Source organism: Ctenopharyngodon idella, chromosome 12 (genome assembly GCF_019924925.1).
Source record: "Ctenopharyngodon idella isolate HZGC_01 chromosome 12, HZGC01, whole genome shotgun sequence".
Taxonomy (NCBI): Eukaryota; Metazoa; Chordata; class Actinopteri; order Cypriniformes; family Xenocyprididae; genus Ctenopharyngodon; species Ctenopharyngodon idella.
Genome location: NC_067231.1, coordinates 4,342,318 through 4,355,296, shown reverse-complemented (window position 1 = coordinate 4,355,296; position 12,979 = coordinate 4,342,318). Strand labels below are relative to the sequence as shown.

General features: G+C 38.1%; 1 protein-coding gene across 1 annotated transcript in view; it reads right to left on the bottom strand.

The window, feature by feature from the left end:
• Positions 1 to 7,626: 7,626 nt before the first annotated feature.
• scn4aa (sodium channel, voltage-gated, type IV, alpha, a) overlaps positions 7,627 to 12,979 on the bottom strand; it is a 49,295-nt gene continuing 43,942 nt past the window's right edge. Inside the window, exons 25-26 of the mRNA XM_051915276.1 lie at positions 12,680 to 12,950; positions 7,627 to 11,023 (exon numbers count right to left, since the gene is read on the bottom strand). Of these exons, the coding sequence (XP_051771236.1) occupies positions 9,723 to 11,023; positions 12,680 to 12,950 (1,572 nt within the window). The 3' untranslated portion in view covers positions 7,627 to 9,722. The remainder of the gene's footprint in view (positions 11,024 to 12,679; positions 12,951 to 12,979) is intronic.

Sequence of the window (12,979 nt, the reverse complement as noted above, 5' to 3'; positions counted from 1 at the left end):
TATAATTAGTGGAGAGCAGGGACGAAAGTACCATTTTTCACAAAAATGTCATTTTAAAAGATAATGTTTTAGACAGCAATATATTTTTGCTGTGGTCAATAACTCACAGGTGTGGTCTATCAATACCAGGTGGTATTTTGTACAAATGTAGAACGGCTTCAGTATAATTTCATTTGAACATAAATTGCACATTGTTACTTTCGACCCCATCAGGTGGGACGAAAGTAACACAACAATACAAGCTAGATTTTTTTGTGTTAGTCTTGTTTTTATTAAATATCCATGACTATGACCTTGTTAATAAGTAACTGCAAACATATTTTGTCCTTTCTCTTTGAAAAAAAAAATATTAAATTACATTTTCATTTTAAATTGAGAATTTTAGTTTCATCAAATGTTTCAAAAGTAACCCGACAGTACAAACTTGAATTGTTTAGAATATTTTTTGGGGGGCAATGTCAATTTATTTTATAAAACATTTTTTCAACAGTAGTCAGAGCTCTGAAAAAATCGCTTTGTTACTTTCGTCCCGCGTTACTTTCGTCCCGGTTCTCCCCTACGTTTTAAACTTATAATTAAGTTTGAATTTCTGACCTCTCTGGCAGCTATTTCTTGATTTAAGATTATATTTTAGATATTTGCAATGGGATGTTATCAACGTGTGGGATTGATATCAATGTGTGATATCAATAAAATACATCAAATTATGAAAGGATTGTTATTGCCGCTTCCATAGACATCAGTGCATATTTTTAAAACTAGAGATGTTTTTGTTTCTAGTAGGCTACTATTATGGCCACGTACACACTGCAGCTAAATTCGGTTGTCAGTTCACCTTTTAGTGCTTAATCACGTTCTGTACACAAAGAGTTCAGTAAAATACGGGAGTGACAACCGCATTCTACAACCGTATTAACTCCCGAAAAATACAGGTAGTGACAACCGCATTTACAGAAATTCTATGCAGTGTGTACGGAACCGAACTGAACAACTTGTTGTTAATGACGTTTACGTGCACCGGTGTAACCTGTGTCTCTCGTGTATGCGCGGCGAATCACAGGGAAAGCACAAGCCTATCCAAATGCTTTATGCTGAAAATCGCGATTCATGTCTGCTCACTTTAATAACTCCATAAACCCGTTTGCTTTATGAGACGAGCTTAAACAACAAGCTTATAATGAGTGACCATGGCAACACAGAATGAGTGCCGCGCGCTGTGTGAAACTGGCTATACAAGCATAAACAAAACACGACGCCTCCGTCGACTAAAGAGTTGTTTAGTTAAATTGCTAAAAATAACGAGTGTTTTGTCACTTTAATATTACTTTGGTCACGATAACGGATACCAAACGAGAGACGCCAGAACGTCGCTATGGTTTCCAAGCTGTCAATCATCGCTTTTTCGAGAGTGAGTCGTGTTCCGTACACACATGTAATGATAATTTAGGGGATTCACTCCTGCATTTAAATGCGGTTGTCACTCCTGAAACTTACAGTGTGTACGTGGCCTATGTGTATTTAAATATCAGAAACATAATGTTGTTGAAAACACTGAATAGAATAGTTGTGATATGACAAGCGCTAAACACGTCCATCTGTGGTTCAGCGCCAGCCAAATCATGAATGCAGATTTGAATGTAGCAGTAGCTAGATCACGTGACGTACTGAATGTTCTAATCACACCAGTGTGATCTTATCAACTGTAAAAATAGTATTATTTCTGTTATTTTGGAATTTGCATTCAAAATCCATTGGGCTCAAAAATCTAAAAACCCTGTTACATATATTGGCTTCTGCAATTATTGATTACTTAAGAAGATTCAGCCTTGTTGTGTATAGGGTTATAATGGCTGCAGACAATAGCTGTTTACAGTTTTTTTTCAACTGCTTACACACATTTTCAAAACTTCACCTCTTTTTTTCAAAACTTTACACACAAATCCAAAAATTGCACACAAAATGCAAAATGCCTCACATCTCTTGCAAAATGAAGCACTGCATTCAAAATATCACAAACACATCTCAAAAGCAAACTTTTGTCTTACATTGCAAACACCTTTGCTATAATATCTTACTTTTGGATATATCATATACACACAATTATTCAAAACCTAAAGCTCTTCTTTCATGAGCTCCTATGTACATTTCTGTACAAGATTGAAAGTAATTGGCAGAGAGATGTTGAAAAATTCATGGTAAACACGAAACCAAGATTGAAACCAAACTATTAATTTTTTTTTACTATAAGCATCTGTGGTTGTGAATACAGTATTACACAGTACGAAAGAAAAGAAATACATCAACCATGTGTAGTTGTACAGAAACAATGGTTGTGTTTGAGAAAAGGAAATCAGCACTTCCTGTTAGATTTTTGTGTGTTACATAGAGAATTGTGTGTTGTGTTTTGCAAAAAGTGTTTTATGATATTGAAAACTGAGTTGAAGTCTAAAAATTAGTGTATGGTTTTGCAGATTTGGCGAGTGGTTATGGTGTTTGAGTGTCAGGTTTCAGAAATTGTGTGACAAGTAAGGATTTTGTGTGTAAGCAGGTGAAAAAAAAACTGTAATTTGTAAAATTGCAATGCAATAATTATGTAAAAATTAAAAGTTAATCTGCATCTGCATTGCTATTCTATCCATTGGCGGTCATATTTCAATGTGTCTTGTATATACACTGCGTTCACGCCATGTCGTAATTACCGTAATGATGTTATCCATTTTTGTGGCAACACTGTCAACGGCAAAATGAATCTGCAGCAGTCAGGTGGTAGTGTGGTCACTGGTCAGAGCTCCTATGCTCTGACATGTGAATGCACCTAGTCCATTATAGGGGTGTTCACTCCTGTTCTTGGGAGCCACCTTCCAACAGAAGCTGCGCCCGAAAGCTTAGGCAGCTGACTTGTTGCCTCGCTGACTTTGTAGGCAGTGGTTGCGCAAGAAGGTACCTCACGAAACTGAGTTCATTTACACTGAGACAGCAAAATAACGCAAGCTTTGGTGATAACTAAGTGAGTATTTAATTACTACAATAGTAATTTCTCCCTAGAAATGACATCAAAAGTGGAAACGTTGGTCAAAAATATACACTATAAAATGAATAGTTCCGACCCTTGATTCTGATTGGTTGAGCCGTTCGAAGTATTGCTAGTCAAAGCATTTGTAATTTGCGTCTTGTTCCACGTTCACAACAAGTTTCAATATAAAAGTCTTTGCGACTGAGTGACTCGCTCATAAAGACAATCTTTGCCTCCATCTAATGGAGTAATAATGTAACTTCTGTTGCTGTTCACGGTCAGGGACTATTTTTTCCAGCGGAAGGAAGGCTTTTAATGATTTTACTTCATGAAAGTTGCATTGATACATATTTTTTGGCTTTAATATTTGTATTGTGTGGTAACCGTTTTATAAAAGCAATAAGCCCCAATAAGCTGTGGTTTACAGTGAATTTATAACAGCTAAGGGGCGTTGTTAGGCACGACGTGGGGCTTATTGCTTTATTTACACACAAACTGACCACCAACCGCAACTTTCAGACGCCATCTTTATTTTTTAGCTCAACTGTCACAGAATGGAAAGCACAAGATTGTGGGACATCAAAGGCAGTGAATGATACATCTATGCTGCCTTCAAAAATCGATCAGATGAAGGTATCTCATGAGACAGGAAGTGAAGCTAACATTGGATTGGGACATGCCTTGATGCCTTCCTACCTTGGAATGCATCCTCCAAAGGCAGCATTTTTAAGCTTTCGGACGCAGCCAGAGTTCAGCTCCAGCCCTAATGAAACACACCTGAACCAGCTAATCAAGGTCTTCAGGATCACTAGAAACTTCCAGGCAGGTGTGTTGGAGCTAAACTTGTCCTCCAGCAGCAGGATTGCACATCCATGGTCTATTATCTTTATTTTGAGTTTTTACTCTTGCTTGAGTTTGTTGTTGCTGTTGTTTTTGCCCTTTGCTGAGGGTTGCCAGGCTGAATTTTGTTGTGTCCCATGCAAGCGTCTTTAATTTACATGCATAAGTTGGCGCTTTCCATGCGCATCTGCTGTGCAGTCCGTCACAGTGGTTGGAGAGAGCAGCAGTCGTTGAGCTGAAGAGTACAGCACTCAGTGCAGCTGTAACCACACTCACACGGACTCAGTTATTAGCTAATGTCAGAATTGTTTGAGGAGGCAATGGAAGCAGTACCTTCTCAAAAAACTGGAAATGAGCAATGGTACAAAAATAAAACTAAATACGTGTTATGAAATATGTGATCCATGTCCTATGACCGACTCAGTACTCAATGTTATAAAGCTATTTCTGGTTAATGCACCCACTGTCTACCCCACACACGCAAAACACTTCACTGCCTCACTTTCTGATTGACTCAGATGCTGTGGAAACAATTTCATGACTTTCACCTAAATACTGTCTAGTTGTTCTAGGAACAGTAACATTTTTATAAAAGTTATTTGTCCAATAACATCTTTTGTATAGGTAAGCATTTCTAAACACTGAACAGTAATACAGGTCAGCATTCAGATCAACCACCTCAGTTTATAATAGTTCTATCAGTGAATATGCTTGTGAAAGATAAATTACATAAAAGTCTGCATGAAAGGGAAGTTGCAATAATCTTTTCTTCCCTTTTTGTGACGTACACTCACCGGCCAATTTATTAAGTATACCTTGCTAGTATTGGGTTGGACCTCCTTTTGCCTTCAGAACTGCCTTAATTCTTCATGGCAGAGATTCAACAAGGTGCTGGAAACAGAGATTATGGTCTGTTTTGCTGGAATCAAAGATTTTGGTCAAAATTGTCATGATATCATCAGGCAGTTGCTGCAGATTTGTCTCTGGTTCCAGCACATCACAAAGGTGCTCTATTGGATTTAGATCTGGTGACTGTGGAGGTCATTTGAGTATAGCAAACTAAATTTCATGTTCATGAAACCAGTTTGAGATGATTATGACATGGTGTGTTATAATGCTGGAAGTAGCTATCAGAAGATGGTACACTGTGGTCATAAAGGGATGGACATAGCAACAAAACTCAGGTTGGCTGTGGCTTTTAAATGATGCTTAATTGGTACTAAAGGGCCCAAAGTGTGCCAAGAAAATATCCCTCACACCATTACACCTGAACCGCTGATACAAGGCAGGATGGATCCATGCTTTTATTTTGTTTACATCAAATTCTGACCCTACCATCAGAAGAAGAAGAAGAAATTGAGACTCATTAGACCAGGCAATGTTCTGTTGTCCAATTTGAGCCCGTGTGCATTAGCCTCTGTTTCCTGTTCTCAGCTTCAAGGTTCAACATGTTGTGTGTTCAGAGATGCTCTTCTGCAGACCTCGGTTGTAACGAGTGGTTATTTGAGTAACTGTTGCCTTTCTATCAGCTGGAACCAGGCTGGCCATTCTCCTCTGACCTCTGACATCAACAAGGCATTTTCACACACAGAACTGCCACTCACTGGATAGTTTATCTTTCTCAGACAATTCTCTGTAAACCCTAGAGATGTTTTTGTGTGAAAATCCCAGTAGATTAGCAGTTTCTGAAATACTCAGACCAGCCCATCTGGCACCAACAACCGTGCCACATTCAAAGTCACTTAAATCAACCTTTCTTCCCCATTCTGATGCTCAGTTTGAACTGTGATTGGCTGATTAGATACTTGCATTATCAAGCAGTTGAACAGGTAAAAATCCCATTCCAGGACCGGGGGCCTTATAGGCTGGAAGATCCTTACAGGCCTCCTGGCCTCTGGGTTTGCTATTGCTGTGATGTCACATGAGTGACAGGTCGTTGCAAGAGGGAGGGGAAGTTATTTTGTTCAAAGGTTACGAGAGCATTAAATATTAAAATATTGATGTGCACAGATAAATATGTTAAATACTGCAATATTCCATAAAAAAATAAGATATATCAATTTAGATTTCACGGCTACTTTAAAAATTAAGTAATTAAGTATTAAACGTAATTTCGGGAGGAGTACGCCCATCTAATCTTCCAATTAATACCAAGGTATAAAACCAGCATCTTACCTCTTCCTGTTGTTAGTTCTTTCGGCATCCCTCCTCCTCCCCTTCTCCTCCTTTTTGTACAATTTGCCTGTTATAGGGGGGCAATCGGAGCTCGAGTAGAATATCCTCTCCGAGCCCCTCTATAGCAGACAGCAAGCCAAATCTGTTTACCACTTATGCTAAGATTATATGGGCACACGAACTCGTGAAAAAAATTTAATTAGCCAATTAAATCCCCATAACACGCATGCCAATGTATAGACCACTGGATTCCAAACTTATTAAGACTGGTTACCTGAGGTGAAGACATCTCTGGTTGGGGGTAAAAATAGAAAGTGTGAAACGAGAACAGCTATCCGGGCAGGGGCCACTGTGACACACAGAAAAAGTCATATGGAGCACAAGTCTAATGGAAAAATGGGCTTGATAAACACCTCTGGGGAAACATATCCACAAACAACACATGATAGCATGCTAAGGCTGTAAACGCCACTAAATCTTGACATAAGATGAACTGTGATATTGAAGAACTGCAACCTGAGACCAATTCAAACCTTTAAAGCATGAAGAGACCCATGTTTATCTTATCAAATTTATTCTATGAACATTTTAAATGCACATTGAATTAAATGTTGTTAAGTTATGGTACAAAGAAAAGACAGCATCCGAGAAATTCGCTTCTATCTGCAAAATGTATATACAGGCAATTAGAGGCGAGCAAAACCTAAAGCACTGCAATGTCTGTCAGCTTGATAAAAATGTAAACAATAGAAAATTATTTGCATATTAACAATATCAATATGAAACCAAAAAGTGCACAAAACTGCACACAAGCGCCATGAGATTTTTCGTTTTTTTCTCACCAAAATTCTTTCTCATTCAAGCATACAGTAAATTAACATATGAGAGATAACATAAGTATTAATGCTTTTTGATAACGAGAGACCAAATCTAAAAACTATACAAGAGGTAAATATAAATATCTCAAAAGTGCTTAATTTATACATTTTAAGAAATAAGACATTTGCAGTCACATTAAGACTTCAGAGGAAATCTATCATTAAATGTCTCTAAAACATACAACTTTTACCTACAACTCACAGGTACTAAAACACTGAATGTACTTGGGGGAGAATTAATTTAATAATGGTTTAAAATGACAAATTTGAAATTTTGATGAAAGGAATTCTAAGGAAGATGTAAACGTCATAACCATATCTCCAGTAATAAATATACATTTCACTTAAAGATTAAGTAAGAATTGTGTGTGGCGCCTACAGGACATTTCATCCTCTTTTTGTAATAAAGGGAATCAGATATAAAGCAACCAATTGGGTAATGCCCTTGTTACCAAACACATGTTCCTTTCTAAGTTTGAGTAATATCTGGACAGAAAAATAATCTGATGTAACTATACAACAGAGTTGTAAGGGGAACTTACATTTTCATTATTTAGTTATCAATTTATGATGACAGTATGACACTCAAATAAAAATGGGACACATTAGTGCTGATGATGTCTGTGTGTTAAAGGATTAGTTCACTTTAAAATGAAAATTTCCCCAAGCTTTACTCACCCTGAAGCCATCCTAGGTGTTTATGATTTTTTTCTTTCTGATGAACACAATTGGAGTTATATTAAAAAAATATCCTGATGCATCCAAGCTTCATAATGGCAGTGAACGGGACCAACGAATATGAAGCTGAAGAAAGTGCATCCATCGATCATAAATGTGCTCCAGGTGGGGTAATAAAGGCCTTCTGAAGCGAAGCGATGCATTTGGGAAAGAAAAATATCCATATTTAACAAGTTACAAAGTAAAATATCTAGCTTCCGTCAGACCGGCTTCAGTATTCAACTGAGGAAGAAAGTGTAACGGCTCTCGCAGTTCAAACGCTTACGCTACGTCCTACGCCTTCCATATTCAACTTACGAAAAAAGCGCAACTGATGCGAAGTATCTAGCGGAAGCCATGTGGAGTACGTTTATGATGGATGGATGCACTTTCTTGAGCTTCATGCTCATTGGTCCCGTTCACTGCCATTATAAAGCTTGGAGGCGTCAGAATATAACTCCGATTGTGTTCATCAGAAAGAACAAAGTCATATACACCTAGGATGGCTTGAGGGTGAGTAAAGCTTGGGCTAATTTTCATTTTAAAGTGAACTAATCCTTTAAATTACAGTTTAATGGATGGGGTTATTTTAACAAAGTTACTTTAATAACTTCTCATTAAGTACATGAAAACCAAATTTGTATTTACTCTACAGGCATGGAAGATTTTCAACCAGCTGTTGTGACTACCAGTGAATTAAAAATGTGTGCAGCAATCAAACTATGCTTTCAATGCTTCAAGTTATTAATTAATAATTAAAAATATATAAAAAAGAAAAGTATAAGAAAAGTACAGTCACTGGGCACTATAGCTTCGCTGTTTATCTATATCTTTCATAGTGGCACATTCTGCTCAAAGTGACTCTATATACACCCCACTGTAAAGGATCAGTTTCTGCTGTAAACTGGTAAGGCATGAACTAAGATTATAAATAGGTCAGTAGACTAAACCGACTGAACAGACCGAGGAGACTTATTAGAGTGATGATAGGTACCAGAGGTTTGTGTTCCTAATGGTTCATGAGATCTGTGCAGCTATATATTAGAATTATTCAAATTAAATCTTTGATCATTACTGGAAAGATTTTTTTTTTTAAATATTAAGTTTCAGGGAGCTATAAATACTGATATAATTTTAAACAAGTATATATAAAGATTATTTAGGACAAAGTAAAGACGAACCTGTAAAATGGAGCTTATTGAGGAGAAAAAAATTGGGTTACACTTTATTTTAAGGTGTCTTTGTTACACGGTAATTATACATTTAAGTACTAAGTAATATTAAGTAACTACATGTACTTGCTATAGGATTAGGATTAGGGTTTGGTTTGGGGTTAGTTGCATGTAATTATGCATAATTTATAGTTATTACTATAGTAACTACATATAACATATGTAACAATGACACTGTAAAATAAAGTGTTACCAAAAATTGTCTTTTAGATAACCCATTTACTGTAGCCACATATAGTAGAATTACTCAGTGCTAGTGTGTGGGGGATGAAACAGCTACATCATAATAGTGATTTCATTTCTGCCATATATTTTCCATCATATTTGATTTCTTGCAAAACCTACTTTTACGAACTAGTCCTAGGTTTTTCACACAATAGGACTGGGTTTTGGATTCAGATTTGCTCAAAGTGGGCGTGACCACTTTTACATAAATGACTATAACTCTTGAATGGAATGAGATATTGTAACCAAAATTGGTACACATGTGTATGGGCTCAATCTGAGGTCACATGAAAAAAATTGTGGCGCTTGTCCACTTAGTGGCGCTGTAACAGAAAAAAAATATTAAAATGGCTCTAACTGCTCAACTGTAAACGTATATATGTATATAAGGGCAAAAAAAACTTGTCTAAGTAATGACAAATATACTGGGGCATTTCTAATTGGGAACAAATAAGAATAATCCTGAATATAAAATTTAAATAATAAAAAAACAGTACTCCCAATAAATGGCATTCCAATGCTGTCACACTGTAGCAGTCCTGTGTAATCCTTTAAGAATCTGTTGTCCAGTGCGTGCAGGTGATACTCCATTTTACACCCAAGGATTATCTTAGTCCATACTCCAAAGACATTGGCTGCCAGTTATACTATTGACTCTTTTATTGTTGCATCCTCTGAACTGCACAGGCCATATGTTGTGGGTGCAGATCGGAGGATCACCTCCCTTGTGAACTCCACTGGGATTATGAGTTGTCCCTGCGGTCGAGGGTAGGTCACTGATGCCCTGTGCTGCGGGACCGAGGGGGGCTCAGGTGGCTGTGGATTAGGCGGCATAGGCCTAGCCTGCAACTCAAGAGCCATGGCAAGTTCTGGGTTGCTACCATACAAGGCTTCCATTTTCCTTTCAATTAACCCTTCGGTTTCAGGAGGTTCTTCATCGTCCTGACTCCTAACTTTCCTCTTTGAGCGACGCATAAAGCAGGCATGGCGGATAGCACGTTTGAGGAGATGTCTACGGTATGTTCGTTGAACCGCAATAGCTGCTCGCTCTTCCTCCTTCCTCCTGAGAGTGGTGGTGATTGGCTCAAATGAGGCGGATGTGGGGTTGTTCATTCTGAACTTGGCTTCAATGCTCTCCTTCATGGCAGCCATCTCAATGGTGTCGCCAAGAACCTCGCGGGTAACTGCCAAAAGAATATCCAGACAGTGGATTTTGTCCCCGGTTACAATAGGCAGATCCATGGTGATTAGTTTGAGGCGGTTGGGTTTGGCAATTCGCAGAGGTTCCTGCAAGGCATCGACAAAGTCAAACAAACGGTTGTATTCGATGAACTGTGTAGAATCAACGTCAAACTTTTCCCACGTCTCGTCGAACATCTCAAAGTCATCCTCACAGAGTGGGTCTCCACTCTCCTCTTGAGCAACATTGAAGTTCTCAAGAATGATGGCAATGTACATGTTCACAACCACCAGGAACGACATGATTATGTAACTGCAGAAAAACATGATGCCCATGCCAGGATTCCCGCAGTTACCCCGAACGTCTGTACCAGGGTTCTCTATGTCAGGGTCACAATCTGGAGGGCCGCTGTTCATAATAGGCAGCATAAGCCCATCCCAGCCTGCCGAGGTTGTGATCTCAAACAGGCAGATGATGCTGCCGCCAAATGTTTCAAAGTTGAAGATGTCATCAATGCCTGCCTGCTTTTTCACATAGGCAAAGTTAGACATGGCAAAAATAGAGAAGATGAACATGATAAGGAACAGAAGCAGTCCAATGTTGAAGAGGGCAGGAAGTGACATCATCAAGGCAAACAAAAGAGTCCTAATGCCTTTCGCACCTCTGATGAGACGTAGCACACGGCCGATCCTAGCAAGTCGGATGACGCGGAACAAGGTGGGAGACACAAAGTACTTCTCAATGATGTCTGATAACATTAGACCTTGGGAAAGAAGAAATATGGGTTATTATACACAATTTAGTGCAGTTACAGTAGGTAAGTATACACAGAGGTGCACTTAGAACTGTAAGTATGTAGTTTATTAAAATCAGTACGATCAGTGCTCAGATATTCAAACTCAGCAACAAGCTATAACGGCATGATGTTCGACAACATTAATTCTACACCAAACTAGGCTCATTGGAAAAACATGGCTCTATACACCTACACTTCTGCAAAACTCCAAAAATATACCTATACCTACATTTCAATGCAAGTTTTAGCTGAAACGAACAACAGTGGCAGTAGAACACCAACTAATTGTATTCCTTTTCACACAAATTATGATTATGGGGCAGATAATCAATTAAAGGGTTAGTTCACCCAAAAATGAAAATTATGTAATTTATTACTCACCCTCATGTAGTTCCAAACCCGTAAGACCTTTGTTCATCTTCGGAACACAAATTTAGATATTTTTGATAAAATCCGATGGCTCAGTGAGGCCTGCATTGCCAGCAAGATCATTTCCTTTTTCAATGCCCAGAAAGGTACTAAAAACATATTTAAAAAGTTCATGTGAGTACAGTGGTTCAACCTTAATATTATAAAGCGACGAGAATACTTTTTGTGTGCCAAAAATAACAAAATAGCAACTTTATTCAACAATATCTAGTGATGGGCGATTTCAAAACACTGCTTCACGAAGCTTCAAAGCTTTACAAATCTTTTGTTTTGAATCAGTGGTTTGGAGCGCGTATCAAACTGCCAAAGTCACGTGAACTATTGAAATTTCGAAACACATATGACGTAACAAAGCCTTGTTTACTGGAATCACATGATTTTGGCGCTCTGAATCACTGATTCGAAACAAAAGATTCATAAAGCTTCGAAGCTTCATGAAGCAGTGTTTTGAAACAGCTCATCACTAGATATTATTAAATATTATTTTGTTGTTTTTAGCGCACAAAAAGTCACTTCAAAAAGTCAATTCTCGTCGCTTCATAACATTAAGGTTGAACCACTGTACTCACATGAACGGTTTTAAATATGTTTTTAGTACCTTTCTGGGCACTGAAAAAGGAAATGATCTTGCTGGCAATGCAGGCCTCACTGAGCCATCGGATTTTATCAAAAATATCTTAATTTGTGTTCCGAAGATAAACGAAGATCTCACGGGTGTGGAACGACATGAGGATGAGTAATTAATGACTGAATTTTCATTTTTGGGTGAACTAACCCTTTAATAAAGACTTCATGTGGTTCCTTGCGCAACACTATGTTGTTACCTCAAAGCACTTTTTCCATAGTGCATGATTTGTAAACTCCATATGTATGGCTTTTCTGACATAGTAAACTTGGTACAGCATTGAACCTGTGATGTGGAGCACTCGGGAACAAGTCCCGTGAAACACGAATCACAATAAAAGAGCTCAAAGACGTGTAAAACCAAACCAAAATGGCTTGGTTACTTTAGCAAATAAGTTTTTGTCATGTTTGCGTTTGCCCACACTATCAGTTAGGTTTAGGGTACATTTAGTGAAGGTGCTACATTATTTTAAATTTTTGCGAAAAGGACAAGAAACAACATAACATAATTTTGCAGAAATGTCACCTTAGGCACGTTTTTCCAATGAGCCTAGGTTGTTCTACGCTTACCTGCTATAGAAAGGATGACCACAACAAAATCAAAGACGTTCCAGCCAACAGTGAAAAAGTACTGTCTGAGCGCAAACATCTTAAGTATGCATTCCCCTGTGAAGATGATAATGAACACCAAATTGATCTGGTACAGGATATCCTCTTTCTCGGCACTCTGGTCATCTGTCTCTATCATCATGGTCACCATATTGAGGCAGATAAGCACCATGATAAAGATGTCAAAGAACTGTTTTGTGATGAAGTCAAACACCACGCCCTGGATCTCATTCTATTAGAAGAACAATATAGTAGATTAGT